The 14817-nt window shown below is 50.9% G+C and overlaps 7 protein-coding genes across 7 annotated transcripts; 3 read left to right on the forward strand and 4 right to left on the reverse strand.

Annotated features, from left to right (window-relative positions):
* Positions 1-469: 469 nt before the first annotated feature.
* Positions 470-1674, reverse strand: N7496_002582 (GATA transcription factor LreB; the record flags this gene model as incomplete). Its single annotated transcript, XM_056695513.1, has 2 exons — positions 470-513; positions 576-1674. The coding sequence occupies 2 exons, from the start codon at positions 1672-1674 to the stop codon at positions 470-472; spliced, it is 1143 nt and encodes a 380-aa protein (XP_056557725.1).
* A 239-nt stretch (positions 1675-1913) lies between these two features.
* On the forward strand, positions 1914-6538 carry N7496_002583 (MRX complex DNA-binding subunit; the record flags this gene model as incomplete). Its single annotated transcript, XM_056695514.1, has 5 exons — positions 1914-2318; positions 2373-2374; positions 2550-2640; positions 2704-6477; positions 6530-6538. 5 exons carry the CDS (start codon positions 1914-1916, stop codon positions 6536-6538), a joined length of 4281 nt encoding a protein of 1426 aa, XP_056557726.1.
* A 205-nt stretch (positions 6539-6743) lies between these two features.
* On the reverse strand, positions 6744-7895 carry N7496_002584 (putative DNA repair protein Rad1; the record flags this gene model as incomplete). Its single annotated transcript, XM_056695515.1, has 1 exon — positions 6744-7895. The coding sequence occupies one exon, from the start codon at positions 7893-7895 to the stop codon at positions 6744-6746; it is 1152 nt and encodes a 383-aa protein (XP_056557727.1).
* A 171-nt stretch (positions 7896-8066) lies between these two features.
* N7496_002585 (OST5 family protein) lies at positions 8067-8476 on the reverse strand (the record flags this gene model as incomplete). The annotated part of the gene is made up of 4 exons (XM_056695516.1): positions 8067-8112; positions 8173-8227; positions 8283-8312; positions 8374-8476. The coding sequence occupies 4 exons, from the start codon at positions 8474-8476 to the stop codon at positions 8067-8069; spliced, it is 234 nt and encodes a 77-aa protein (XP_056557728.1).
* Positions 8477-8692: 216 nt separating this feature from the next.
* gcnE (histone acetyltransferase GCN5) lies at positions 8693-10287 on the forward strand (the record flags this gene model as incomplete). The annotated part of the gene is made up of 7 exons (XM_056695517.1): positions 8693-8714; positions 8780-8871; positions 8924-8977; positions 9051-9259; positions 9318-9432; positions 9489-10196; positions 10267-10287. 7 exons carry the CDS (start codon positions 8693-8695, stop codon positions 10285-10287), a joined length of 1221 nt encoding a protein of 406 aa, XP_056557729.1.
* A 763-nt stretch (positions 10288-11050) lies between these two features.
* rgsB (uncharacterized protein) lies at positions 11051-12236 on the forward strand (the record flags this gene model as incomplete). The annotated part of the gene is made up of 2 exons (XM_056695518.1): positions 11051-11208; positions 11279-12236. The coding sequence occupies 2 exons, from the start codon at positions 11051-11053 to the stop codon at positions 12234-12236; spliced, it is 1116 nt and encodes a 371-aa protein (XP_056557730.1).
* Positions 12237-12813: 577 nt separating this feature from the next.
* N7496_002588 (COP9 signalosome complex subunit 7) lies at positions 12814-13827 on the reverse strand (the record flags this gene model as incomplete). The annotated part of the gene is made up of 3 exons (XM_056695519.1): positions 12814-12953; positions 13021-13497; positions 13569-13827. The coding sequence occupies 3 exons, from the start codon at positions 13825-13827 to the stop codon at positions 12814-12816; spliced, it is 876 nt and encodes a 291-aa protein (XP_056557731.1).
* Positions 13828-14817: the final 990 nt, after the last annotated feature.

The following is a 14817-nucleotide window of genomic DNA, read 5'->3' on the forward strand; positions in this document are numbered from 1 at the left end:
GAATATGGAACTCTATTTCCAGCCACTACATTGGCGACTGTCATCTAATATCGAAAGAAATACAAAAATCTCTAAAAAAGGCAAGACGCACGATCAATTCATTCAATCAATCCAAGGCTTAGACAGAAACCCGCAAAGGAACATACCCATAAATCAAGAGTGGAGACCCGAGAAATAGTGAAAAATGTACAATAAAAATTTCCTAGATCACAAAGGGCCTGGACAAAATGGTCATGAATTCATTAATCATGTTGAATATTGAAACATGTACCAGGGGATCGTAAGAAAAGGGCAAAAACGCCGCGCGCAGTATTCAAAATATCGAGAAGGGGAGAGTGAAAAAAACATCGACCTCTGATTAAAAAAAGTAGGCTGACGGGGTATAATCGCTGAGCCGAGGAGAAGAGATAAGTAAGAAAATTTCCCCATCGATCGAAGGAGACCACCAGTTTGATCATAAAAAAGAAATTCAAGTAGACTCCTGACGCTTCTTCTCCTTTTTGGACCAGCGCACTAGATGAAAGTCAGTCTGGGTTCAAGCCCATGAGAAAGCCGTGGATGGAATCGAAACTTACAGCCGCAGGCATTACACAACGTCTTAGGACCGCTAGGGCCCTTCCTCCACTCCGGGGAATCGGCCGTCCCACAATCACTGCAAACGTGCTGTCCCTTCAGCCTCTTACGCCTATCACCCTCTTGAACATTGCGGGCTTGGTCGGCCGCAGTAGTGATATCAATATCACACTGAATCAGTCGGCCTCGGCGCAGACCGGTACTAAGCCCCTGAGATCTCTCACCATCACCGTAGTATAGACCGGTCATCACCTCGATGCCATCAATATGAGACAAACCTTCCGAGCGAGGGGCATTCTCGGAAAAGTAATCCCCCAGGGCTCCGTCAGACTCATCGGAGTTGGGCGCGACGGTCTCGGTCGACTCCTGATCGCTGCCACTTCCCTGGGCAGCAGCTTGAGCCTCGAGTAACTTCTCTTCGATCTTTGGATAGGACAGACGAGACAGATTTGCCTCTTTGTCCTCTTCCTGCTTCAGCTTGGCAATCTGCTGTACCAAGCGTGCATTCTCAATCTTGTGCTCCAGGAACGAGTCGAGAAGCAGGGAGTTCTTTGTGGGGTAGGGTCGACACATGATGAAGAAGCCCGTGCAGCGTTCCTGAATGGTGGTATTCCTCCCCCGTGACCCGTCCTCGCTTGCAATATGTGGGTGGCCGTATGTTTCGACTAGGGAGTACGCGCTGTTCGACTTTTGTAATCGCACATGCGTTCGAAACGGTTTATTTGTCGCCACCGCGTCGTCCATATCTCTCAAGAAGATAGGCTTATCGTCCTCGTGAATAAACTGTGTAAAGAGACTGCCCTCGAGTTGTTTCGCTGGACGACCGGTGATCGATTTCGAGGAGGGCGACGCGTAGGTGATGCGACCCTGAGCGTTTAGCAGGAGAAGCAAGTCCTTCATCTCTTCCAAGACTCGCTGAGTCCATCCTGGATCGTTCTGCACATTTTGATATCCCCCCTGTTGCTGCCCCTGTATGGTATACTGCTGTCCATAAGATGCCGTGATATTCTGTTGCTGCGACTGCTCCGCCATGGCAGCCTGGTTCCCCTCGTTCGAGCGAGATCGTGACTGCAAAGGCAGGTGCGTAGTGTTATAGGTCATTTGAGTCATGGTCATGTCAAGAAGATTGTCCGTCCCTGCATCACCAGCAGAGACAGAATAGGATCAAGCGTCTGGAGGGGTCGTACTTTGGGAGTCAATGCGTTATCCGGGGGGTCAAGGGTCCAGACTGGCCGGCGGGCGCATTCCCCAGGAAATCGGATCCCAGTAGTACAGTCGGTATAGTTTGGTTGGATCTGGCAATGTTCATATCTGAGCCTGTCAGGCACGAAGTTTGTTCGATGGAAATCCTGTCAGATAGGAAAGCCCCTGCGCCTTCTCAGACATTCGGCCAAGATTCCATCCAGACAAGGGTCAGTGTTATAAGGGAAACATCCGGCTCGCTCTGGTGGACACACCACATTTCTGCCGATCGCTCGCTGGGGTGGGGCGGATTAGGTCAGCACACGGTCATTAAAGAGCCACGTGACTTCGTGTCGCTCCGGCGCGAAGTGGAGAAAGTCGATGCATCACAAGCAACGGGCGATCTGAGCACTCGCTTTGAGGGTGAAACCTGTACCAGTGCAACGGCTCGGTTAACCTCGTATCTCTGGAAGACAACTCAGAGATTGAAGAAAAAGTTGACACGTTTCTTTACAAAGTCCCCGAGAGGAAGAACGGCTCTTGCTGGTCGCTACCGCAAGAATGTGAGTGCCGCGGATACTCCGCTCTTGAAGGTGATTATGCTAATGATTCGACAGGTGTAAGTTTTCGCAACTCATTATTAGGTTCTCAACACATATCTGACGAGTACATCCCTGAGGCTAGCGAAGATCGATAAGCTCTCCATTCTGGGGTAAGTGCAGCTGGATTTCCCGACGCGACCTTTGACGGGCGTGCCATTTCCCCGCGCTTTGCTGACTGTCTCGTCTTCTCAGAGTTCGCTCCTTCGATAATACGCGCAGCGAGACCATCCAATTTCACACGCCTCTCACATTGATCGTCGGTTACAATGGATCTGGAAAAACGGTATGCGCCAAGCTAGCTGAAGCTGCTACGGGGAGGCTTAAGATAGAAACTGACTCGTCCTAGACGATCATCGAATGTCTCAAATATGCGACCACCGGTGACCTTCCCCCGAATAGTAAAGGCGGTGCCTTCATCCACGATCCCAAGCTCTGCGGCGAGAAAGAGGTGCTTGCCCAGGTGAAGCTCTCGTTCAATGGAACATCGGGTGCCAAGATGGTCGCTACACGCAGCCTGCAGCTTACAGTCAAGAAGACAACGAGACAGCAGAAGACACTAGAGGGACAACTCGTCATGGTCAAGAATGGCGAGCGCGCGTCTATCTCATCACGTGTAGCAGAACTGGATCAGATCATGCCACAGTACTTGGGTGTTTCGAAAGCCGTGTTGGACTCCGTCATATTCTGCCACCAAGACGAAAGCTTATGGCCAATGAGCGAGCCTTCGGTGTTGAAAAAGAGATTCGACGAAATATTCGAAGCGATGAAGTACACAAAAGCTATCGACAACATCAAAGCGTTGCGGAAAAAGCAGAATGAAGAGCTCGGCAAATTCAAGATTATGGAACAACACGCCAAGGAGGATAAAGACAAGGCTGACCGCGCAGAGAAACGGTCTATCAAGCTGCAAGATGAGATTGAGGCCTTGCGAGAGGAAACACAGCAAATGTCGAAAGAGCTGCGACGCGTCGCCGATCTAGCCGACAAAGCCTGGAAGGAATCTGAAAGCTATGCGCAGGTTCTTGGTGCTCTAGAGGGAAAGCGCATCGAAGCTAAAAGTATCGAGAACACCATTGAAAACCTCAAGAGGCACCTGGTTGAGCTCGACGAGTCTGATGAGTGGCTGCAGTCGAACCTCGAGCAGTTCGAAACGAAGCAGATCGAATATCAACAGCAGGAAGAGTCCCAGAAGGAGAACTACATGGAACTCAAGGAAAGAATTGAGACCACTCGACAGAGATTGGGCTTAAAGCAAGCCGAGAATGGCAAATATGAGAATGATAAAGCCAACTTTGAGCGCCAGGTTCAAAGGCGTCAAACGATGATCAAAGAGGCTGCTCGCAAGAACAATATCCGAGGAGTCGACGACAACATGGAGCAGGCGGAAATTGACGACTTCATGCAGAAGATCCGCCGCTTTTTGCGGGAGCAAAATCAGTCTCTTGACCGTGTGAAACGCGAGGCTCAGCGTGAACTTCGTGAGGTGCAGGACACTTTGAACGAGATCGGCCAGCGGAAGTCCGCCCTCCAGGAAACCAAAAATGCGGCAAAGAGACAGATCGCGGCGAATGAGAAAGAAGCGGCAGCGTACCAAGGGAAGCTGAATGAAATCGATGTCGACGAGGGCGTCCAGGCTGCTCTAGAGGCCAAGATTGAAGACATCACTTCAAGTCTTGATCAAGGTAAAGAGCGGACCAAGGCTGCCTCATGGGACCGAGAGATCCAAGACATCAACTCGCAGATTCAGCACCTCGAGGATGGGAACTCGAAACTTAATGCCGAGCTTATTGAGTCTACAAAGAAAGCCGGCGATTTGGCTCGCTTGGATCATCTCAAGAAGGAGCTCAAGGACCGGGAACGCAGTCTGCAGACTATGAAGAGTGCGCATGGAGATCGTCTGGTGAAAGTTGTCGGCTCCGAGTGGCAACCGGAAAGCCTGGAGAAGGATTTCCAAGGAGCCGTTGACACCGAATCCAAGCAGGTCGCCGATGCTGAGCGCGTCCGCGACGGTGTCCACCGAGAACTGGAGCAAGTCGAATTCAAGCTGAAGAATGCAAAGAAAAATTTGAAGCAGCGGCGCAACGAGCTCAATGATTGCAAGGAGGAGATTCGTCAAGCTATCAATGCTGAACCGGCTGATTACCCTGAAGTTGTCAAAGACCGCCAGGCACAATACGAGTTGGCCCGCAAGGATGCTGATCAATATGCTGGCATGGGAGAGTACCTCAACAAGTGTCTTGACGCAGCGAAGCGCACCAAAATGTGTCGCACTTGCCAGCGATCATTCAGGAATGAAACAGAGCTTCAGACATTTACTAGGAAGCTCGAAGCTCTGGTGAAGAAGGCTGGCTTGGATGCAGAAGATGAAGCTTTGCAAGGTCTTGAGAACGATCTCGCAACCGCTCGCGCAGCAAACGGATTCTACGAACAGTGGATCCGCCTTTCTGAGACTGATATTCCCGAGCTGGAGAAGGAAGAGCAGGATTGCGAATCTCAGCGTGACGAGCTTCTGGACAAGCTCGAGACCCACGATCGAACGGTCAGCGATAAGCTGGAAAGCAAGAGAGATGTCGAGACGCTTGCAAAGACCGTGACTACTATCTCACGATACGACGCTGAAATCAAGAATATCACGTCTCAAATTCATGAGCTTTCCGCCAAGCAGCAGGATACCTCCCTAGGCCGCACCCTGGAGGACATCCAGGAAGAAATCTCGGCTTCCAACGAAAAGTCTCGGGATCTGAAGAAGACTCTTGTAAAGGTCACCAACGAGAAAGACCAGACACGAACCGAGATGAACAAGCTAGAGCTTCAGCTCAGAGACGTACGGGACAATCTCAACAATGCCAAGTTCCAGCTGGAGAAGAAAGCCGACCTGCTCATCCGGATGGAGGAGTACAAGAAACTCAACGCCCAGCAGAGAGAGGCAATTCAAAAAGCGGACCAGGATATCGAGAACCTCACGCCTGAATTGCTCCAAGCCCAATCCAAATATGACGATATCAGTCAAAAGGCCGAAAGCCACGAACGGGACTTGCAGCACGAGATCAACCGGTTGTCCGACAGTATCCACCAGCTAGATCTTGCCAACGAGGACATTAATTCATACATTGAACGAGGTGGTCCCGGTCAACTCGAGCGGAGTAAACGAGAGATTGCCGGCATCGAGAGCGAGATTAGCCAGTTCGAGACTGAGCAAGGCGAGATCACAAGGGAAATCAACAAGATCTCCGCTCAGCTCAAGGATAGTGAAAACACGAAGCGGCAATACTCAGATAATCTGACCTATCGTCAAGCCACACGATCCTTGGACAAAGTCATTCAGGAAGTCGAAGAGCTGGAGTCGCAGAACGCCGAAGTGGACCGCAGCCGCTTCAAACAGGAGTCAGAGCGGTGGACTCGCGAACACAATGCCCTGGCTGCTAAACAGGCTAGTAAAATGGGTGAAATGAAGTCTAAGGATGACCAATTGATGCAACTGTTGGCCGACTGGAACACGGACTACAAGGACGCTGCCTCGAAGTACAAGGAAGCACACATCAAGGTGGAGACCACCAAAGCTGCGGTCGAGGATCTCGCTCGCTACGGCGGTGCCCTGGACAAAGCAATCATGCGATACCATGGATTGAAGATGGAAGAAATCAATTCCATAATTGGCGAACTCTGGCAAAAGACGTACCGCGGAACAGACGTTGACACTATCCTGATCCGATCCGACAACGAAAATGCCAAGGGCAATCGATCCTACAACTACCGAGTTTGCATGGTCAAATCAGGCGCAGAGATGGACATGCGTGGTCGCTGCAGTGCTGGTCAGAAGGTTCTAGCCAGTATCATCATTCGTCTCGCCCTGGCAGAGTGTTTCGGTGTGAATTGTGGTCTGATCGCCCTCGACGAACCGACAACCAACCTAGATCGTGATAACATTCGCTCGCTAGCAGAATCGTTGCATGATATTATTCGGGCTCGACAGCAGCAGTCCAATTTCCAGTTGATTGTCATTACCCACGACGAGGAGTTCTTGCGCCATATGCAGTGCGGTGACTTTAGCGATTATTATTATCGCGTTTCACGAAATGAGAGACAGAAGTCGATTATCGAGAGGCAGTCTATTGCTGAGGTATGCGCCTGATTGAAAAGGGGTGTATTGACTAGTGCTAACTTCTTTCTAGGTCATGTAATCCTCATGGTGCCGTGGCAATCTTCATTTGATGCACACCAAAAGCCTCATTTGTATTCTTAGCATTTCATTCTAGGCGTTCAGGACCAGATCCCTTTTCAAATAGTCTTTACTGATACCTCCAATGCATATGAGAAATTTACTCAGTGGATACCCTTAGAATACGCGAATACGTAAACATGTTAAATTGAATCGATAAATCGCTACTATTCCTCATTGTCGAGTATATCCATCTCGGCCTCCTCTTCATCGAGGAGTGGTACAAACCGGAAATCTACAAAGCATCTTGGACCTGCAAGCGCCTTGACGCCAGCACCAACGGATCTTCCAGTTGGCGTATTGTCATCAAGATCAACCATGAATTGGAAGCTTAGTACTCCCTGCCGATCACCACGAATACTAACTTTGTTAGCCACAGCCATAGCTCGGGCTGCCTTTCTGATGAGCGCAAACCGATAGCTCTGTCGAATCCGCTCACCCATCGATGACGGTGGTGATACTTGGAATGTCTCAGTAACGGTTGGCGCTGCCTTGGCTCTAGTAGCGCGTGCCCGCGAAGTTCCATCATCAGTTAGGACCTTGTGGGCCTGCGATGCATCGCCTCCCTGAGTAGCACCGCCAGTGATTTCATTGTGGTGGTCAACAGAGAACTCAACCGTGGACTCGCTGAAGGGACCGCCAGCACCCGTTAGAGCAAAGTACGGTTCCCGATTGGCACAGGCCGACAGTTTGAGGATGGTAGGAGTTGACGAGTCGAGTTCAGCAATGGCATTGTGCAACCAGGCGGAGCGCATGATGATTTTCATGATGATAGCATCGCGTTGTAGTGGGATATCGGTTTCGGCGTTTTCTGGCTCATAAGTCACCAGCTCGCAAGTCGTTTTCACACCCGCTTCGGTGATGGCGATGCTGAGAGGAGCACCATGTTGCGCGTATTGGAGGGTACATGAGCGGTCCATGAGTAAGGCAGGCGCACTGAATGCGCTCGAAGCTGGATTGGTCTGAGGGAGGTTGGTGTCTCGGGAGCCATTGGGTTCGGCCAAGTCGTTGATTCCGAAGATCTTCAGTGTCTCGAGGAGAGCGGATAGTGAGACAACGAAATGGGGAAATTCGACTTCATCGGAAGAGTCTTCATTTTGGCTGGCCTCTCTGTGCTCGGTTGATGGCTTAAAGGTGTAGCTGGTGAAGAGAGATTTGTCGAGGAAGGCTAGTCCTTGGATGACGCGGCCTTCCTCTGCTGAGAAACGTAGACCATCAGGGGTGATCTGGACCGTTGCTTTCGAGGCAAAGCCAATGCAGGAGAGCAGAGTGTAGAGGTGTCGAGCATTATTCGAGACACCAGTGAATAACGGCTCCATTGTTGAGGGCGTGGTTGCTAGACCCAGCTTTTAAGGAGGGTAATATATAGTCCGATCAAGGAGGAGGCAAGGATTTGAGGTGTGTGTGATGATTTGGGAGCTTCTAGCAGTACAGGTCCCTTTGAATTCCCCACTTATGGTACATGGAGGGGACAGAGTGTGGGTATCGCTTTAAACATAGACTCCGACCGCGCAGATAGTGAAGACGGCTCCGAAACTAACCACAGAATCGTATCAGAATTTTGCTTATTGTATCTCGCCCACCGATTCCACTCACCCGAAAAGTAATGACGCTGGGAGGCCGAGAGATGCGAGGCTCAGGAATGACCGGTCTGATAGCAGATGTTAGCCATTATTGGTAGAAATACAATTGACAAGAGAACTCACTCAAGCCAAAGAGTCCAGTGAAGATGACAGCTATGTTATATATATTGTCAGCGGTGCGCAACTTGGAGCTCCGGCAGCAAGCTATCCGTACCAATAAGGAGCAGGTTGAAGCCGACGGAGAATTGACTGTCTTTCGAGACAAGAGGGTGGAACGGGGTTGCAGAGGCTGCCTCCCAGACCTCGTTCAGAGACATGAGTGGAAGATCTGTGAATAACGGAGAAATCGGGGTTGAGATAATGGGCCTGTAATGAACAGGAGAGTTGCGGGACTCGAGAAGTATACAACAAATGCGCGACTGGTCGATCTGGCCGATACGGGGAAATGTTGTTCCTGGCCCGATTCCGGGGAGCGTTATCTCATCTCAAGAACGCGCCGAGTACCGATCACCACAAGCTTCAACTACGCAACCATGGCTGTCGAGACACCTCAAAGTAAGTTCTTTTTTATACTAATAGCTACTACGGCTATGGATGGACAGGCACTGACGGTTTTTCAGGCACCAAGCGGAAAGCGTCGGAGGAGGCAGCTTCCCCGGATTCCCAACAGCAAACCAGCAAGAAAGCGCGAACTGATTCCCCAGAGAAAGAGGTCCGTCTCATTCGAATGATCGTTCCCCAGGATTTTGATTAACACAATGCAGGACGATGGGCCATTACGAAAACCTCCACTGCGCATTGTGCCGTTCCCCGAGAAGGTGAGATTCCGCCCGTCCTCTCTTGCCCCTCTCTTTACTGTTGTCGCAAGAAAAGACTGACGTGAACATGTAGCCCGCAGTTTTGGAGGAGCGCCGAGGTGATATCGAGTTCCGAGTCGTGAACAATGACGGATCGCACGACAGCTTCATCGTCCTGACGGGCCTGAAGTGTATCTTCCAGAAACAGCTCCCAAAGATGCCCAAGGATTATATTGCGCGACTTGTCTATGACCGATCGCATTTGTCCATCGCCATCGTGAAGCATCCGCTGGAGGTTGTCGGGTTAGTAAAAACAGACTGGCAGTTTGGTTTTCGACGGCCACTAACTAAACACGAACAGAGGAATCACCTACCGACCTTTTAACAGCCGTACCTTTGCCGAAATTGTGTTCTGTGCTATTTCCTCTGACCAGCAAGTCAAAGGATACGGTGCGCATTTGATGTCCCATCTCAAGGTAAGACAAATCTCTCGTAAATTTAAATCGATCGAGCCTAACCCGTTTCGCAACAGGACTACGTGAAAGCCACATCCCCCATCATGCATTTCCTCACCTACGCCGACAACTACGCCATTGGGTACTTCAAAAAGCAAGGATTTACAAAAGAAATCACCCTCGATAAGTCGATTTGGATGGGCTACATTAAGGATTACGAAGGCGGTACCATTATGCAGTGCACTATGTTGCCCAAGATTCGGTATCTCGAAATGGGCCGGATGCTCGTGAAGCAGAAAGAGGCCGTGCAGGCCAAGATTCGCGCATTTAGTCGGTCCCATATCGTCCATCCTCCTCCCAAGGAGTGGAAGAATGGGGTCACCAAGATTGATCCTCTCACCATTCCCGCAGTCAAGGAATCTGGATGGTCGCCTGATATGGATGAGCTAGCTCGTCAACCTCGCCATGGGCCCAACTACAACCAATTATTGCACTTGCTGAATGATATGCAAAACCACAGTGCCGCCTGGCCATTTACCCAACCAGTGAACCGTGATGAAGTGCCCGACTACTACGAGGTGATCATGGAACCAATGGATTTGTCGACTATGGAAGAGAAGCACGAGAAGGATATGTATCCAACTCCGCAGGACTTCATCAAGGATGCGATGTTGATCTTTGACAATTGCCGACGATACAACAACGAGAACACTCCATACGCCAAGAGTGCCAATAAGCTTGAGAAGTTCATGTTCCAACAGATTCGGAATATTCCAGAGTGGTCGGTAAGTTTGACAATTGCCCAATTGAGTTATTTTCCATTTCCAGTTATCTTACTAATCTATATTTCCCTAGCATCTTGCCGACGGACATTAAGCATGGTTTTACTGGGAAGGTGTTCGGGATGGCGTTATGGAGGTGACTGGATTTACCAATACCCTGTGGATAATTAGTTTTAGCGGGAGTAAAAGAGCCTCCTTTGCATGAGAATATGAGCTGATGCCATTCGACAATATCAATTTTCTTAAGATAAATCTCATTAATCCAGCTTCAAATTCTTCTGTTATTCACAGATAAGGTTAAACAAGGATATGATGCAATGGCAACTTTTGGGTTTTTGGGGAAATGACAGGTGGGTCCGCTACGCGGATAAACGTTAATGCGGTGTTGTTTCAGGCCTTCGAATATGCAGAGGCTGGCCTCCTCTCCCCTACGTATTGCTTCAACCCTTACCTTCGCGTCCGCCCTCGTTCGTTTCAATCTTGCTCTCGTCTTTCTGTTCTGTATTTCCTGGGTTATCACAGTTGCTGCGGTGCAGCTGTATGCTGATTCGTTGATCCGTTGCTGTGGTCGCAAAGGGGTTCTCCGTTCCCAGCAACCATTATTGCCTATTCTGCAACGATATCTTCGACTCCCTTCACAAAATCCTCTTTTCGATACCGTACCAGGTGCAATTCACTCCTTCAGCATTCAATTGTCATCCGTCTCCTTGTCGTGGGCTTCTTGAGAATATTCTACCTGAACCTACGCGACTCGTCACGCTCGCTACCCCTTTTACCACCCCTCCTTCGTTTCGACTTGAACCTCTTGCGGTGCTGGATAATTCACCGGTTGACAACAACACAAAAACACCAACATAATGGCGTCTCCCGACTCGTTCCTCGATATTGAGCAGCGGAATCGCCTTCCAACGCTTTTCGAGGTCCTCAGCCGTCGCACCCTGGCTCCGGTCGATCTCTTCTCGTTCTACATTTACATGCGCGACCAGCAACGCTCTGTGGACTACCTGGATTTCTGGTAAGTGATGTAACTCGTACGTGAGCCGGAGTCCTTTGACTGGGTTCTAACATATCTTTTATCTGGCCAGGCTCGATGTCTCCCAACACATGTCCCTCTGCCGCCACTATGTCCGAGAGCTTCGCCGTTCCGTTCTTGTCGCGACACCAGACATGGAGAGAGCCGACAGCAAGCGCTCCTCTGCCATGCTAGAGAATCTGGAAAATTTGGGCGACATTCCGCTGGTGGAGGCTGGTCCTTCCCGTCTGCACCATAATGAAAAGAACCGCGATGCCGACCACCGTTTGTCGGCTTTCCTGCGCTCCGAAGGCCACACTTCCTCGCACTCTCCTCAAAACAGTATCGGCTCTCAGCAGTCTGCCCAGCGCACCCCCTCCAATGATTACCGGCCCAGTACCGGCAACGGAAATGGCGGCGATTCCAACTCTCCCGGACACACCGTGGGCCGCCATGACATTCGCGCCAGCGCTGAGAAGATCCTCTACACCTACCTGCTCCCGGGCTCCGAGCGAGAGATCGTCCTACCCGAGACCATGATCTCAACGTGTATCAACTTGATTGAGGATGATGGCCGTGACGACCCCGAGGTGTTTGACCCCGCGAAAGACTATGTGTTCCAGGCCATGGAGCGTGATGCCTTCCCCGGATTCTTGCAGGCCAAGGCTCTGGGTAACCTGGTGCCTCTGAGCATCCTCGCCCGTCTCGCCTTTGCTCTGATCAGCTTCGGCGGAGGCTTTTGGGGTGCTTTTTATGTCGTTCTGCGCGACAAGCCTCGCCACATCCGCTGCTGGGTCATTCTCCCATTCGCGGTCGCGGCGTACTTCATCGTCTCCTACCAGTACCGCATTGACCCCGTCATGGCATTCCTCGGCTACAGCGAGTACACATTTATGAACTGGGGTCTGATCCGTGAGCCCTATGTCCGCAAGCTCTTGAACAAGCGCGCGGTGGTCACCGCTTTTGTCTCGTTCCTGACTGCTGCTGCTTTGAGCATCTTGTTCATTTTCGTGCCTGGCACTATGCTGTGAATGTGTTTTCTACTCCTGCCGCATGAAAAAAACCCCCAAACCTCCCCACTCGTCCTCATTGTGCTGGCATTCTTACGCCATCAGCCAGATGTTTCCAGCCGGCGAGTACCTTTCTCTGTTCTCTTCTGCTTCTGCGAAGCATAATTTTTTTTGAACCCCTGGAATACAAGGACGGGCCCGTGACCCATAATTCCTGACGGGTTTGGTCTTGTACTTTTCAATTTCCTGCTTCTTTCCACTATTCTCTATCCACCGCACTGGCAACCCTGCCACTTTTCCTTCTCCTTGCCGTGTCCATATTTCTCCTTGTTGACCTCTTCATCTTGTTCGCGCTTTCTTCTCTTCTACCAATACCCCGTTTGATTCTGGTCACTTGTATTGTACTTATGTTCTCCATGAGTGTTGCCATTAGGGCTTGACGAATGCAACCTGTTTAGGTGCTACTCTTTTCATGTACATCACCTTGTAGCCTCTCCTTGTAAACCTTCCTGGATTTGGAATGATAGCTTGTGAATTCGCTTCTTGTAACTATCTAAGCAACATGATAAGATCGTGATATTCATGAGCGCCCTCTGTCCTAGGTCTTTCGTCCGACAACTCGCTTCGTCTGCCTGCTCCCTCCCCGGCCTACACCGGACCCTTCATCAATATCCATCCGCGACCACGACTCCCCATTGTCACCAGATACAAAGCCATCATCCTCATCAAAATCATCAGCTTCCCGTTTATTGCGCCCCAACCCAAAAGCCATACGATCAACCCCCCCGCCCAAACCCAGACTTACCAGCACGTCCATCCATACCATTCCCACCCTTCCGCGCAGTCTCAGCCTGTCGCCGCTCCACCGCATCCTCCAACCGCTCCCGGTACGCCTGTTCCTTGGCATGGCGTTTCTGGGCATTCACCTTGACCCGGGCGATTTCGGTTTCCAGGTCCGTCACGACCTCACCGCAGCGGGACTCCCATTCCGTGAGGAGGGTGATCATTTTAGGGAGGGATTGGGGCTGGACGTCGCGGAGGGGTGCGACGGAGGTCACGTTTATGGTGGGTGGGGTTGAGGCTGGGGAGAGGCGGGCGGTGATTAGGTTTGCGTAGATGGCGGTTGTCACGAGGGATTCGAGGTCGGCGGTTGTGGGGAGGGAGAGGGATTTCATGAGGGCTTGGTAGGTGAGGGGCTTTGTGGTTGAGGCGAGGGTGAGGAGGGAGAGGAGGCGGAGTTTGAGGGTTTGTTCCGCGCTTAGTTTGGGGAGATTGGGGGTTTCTGGTGTGGTTGTTAGCTGGTTGTTGGATTGGATATAGCAGCAGTGCTTCGAAGCTTCTTCTGGCATTGACCTTGGTATTCCTGCCATGTGCCCCAGGCAAAGATCTCGAGCAGCTTTAGGTAGCCCTTATACTCGGCGGGGCAATCGGGGGCAGCTAGAGCCTGGATGGTTGGAGTCTCTAGCAGCTCGGCGAAGACGTATGTTTGGGACGCCGAGGTGGCATTTGTGACGATATTGGCCACGAAGCGAGGTGAAGTTGCGCTGTTGGATGTAGCTAGGGCGACGAAGGGCTGTATAGCCTCCAAGGCCCGAGCGTGTGTTTGGTCCATTGAGATGGATGCGGTCAATGGGGAGAGGTGGGGGAAAAAGAGAGGTCTTCTGTTGTAGGATGAACTGGGTGGAGGGGTTCAAGGATCGAGAGGGATGTCGGTAAAATATCAAGTCTAGCTGGAGAAGCAAAAGTCCAGGGAGAGAGTCAAGATCGGGAGGTAATGGCAATGATGGTGATAGTCGATGGTATGGACTATGGATATGGGTGGAGTGGATGGAGCTGGTTTGCACCTAATGCAAACACTAGCGCCCACTGATTTGGCCGGAGATAAGAGGCGGTGAATCAGGCGGTGACTAAGACGGACAAGGACGGGGTTGAGTTAAAGTGCGGGCCGCCTTGGCAGGACTGGCTTTGGACTCGAGAGTTAATCAGCTTGCGACGAGGGACTATAGTTAGCCGAATATTCATTGTATAGTATAACCAGATATCTCTATAGTTCTCTATTATCATGGTTCACCCTGTACCAACTCGTATTCATGTAAAAGCCCCCGATCTTCAATCTCGGTCTTTGTACACAATTGTACAGGCCCCATCCCGGCCATCAATACTAGGTCCTAACCCAGCATCGCGGGCGATCTGAAACGATGACTACCACTGACAGCCTTCTGACACTCCATTCGGCGTTTCAGACTTGTCTGCTATATACTCTGCCATAAATATCTACTGATGACGGGCGCCTGATAGGGCGTGTGATTGTTGGAAAATTGCCCTGCATTATCACCAGAGTTTCCTGCAAGGTGGAGGGGAACGCGGAGTCGCGGCCTTCTCAACTTGGCGGCGCATTCCTCAGCGTGGCTCCACTCCCTGCGTAATCTCCCCCATCCACTTTCCGCCTGCTTTAAAACTATTTGCATTCCTCATCGCTTCTTCTTCTTAGATGCCTTCCCTCGACGTGGCCTTTCGGGCTCATCTATTCCCTCTTCCCGCTTCCTGGTTGCTTCTTTGCTTCTTTTAAACTTCTTGTCTTCCTTAATCGGGGAATGATCGG

The sequence above is a fragment of the Penicillium cataractarum genome (genome assembly GCF_028827025.1).
Source record: "Penicillium cataractarum strain IBT 29864 chromosome Unknown utg000002l, whole genome shotgun sequence".
Classification (NCBI taxonomy): Eukaryota; Fungi; Ascomycota; class Eurotiomycetes; order Eurotiales; family Aspergillaceae; genus Penicillium; species Penicillium cataractarum.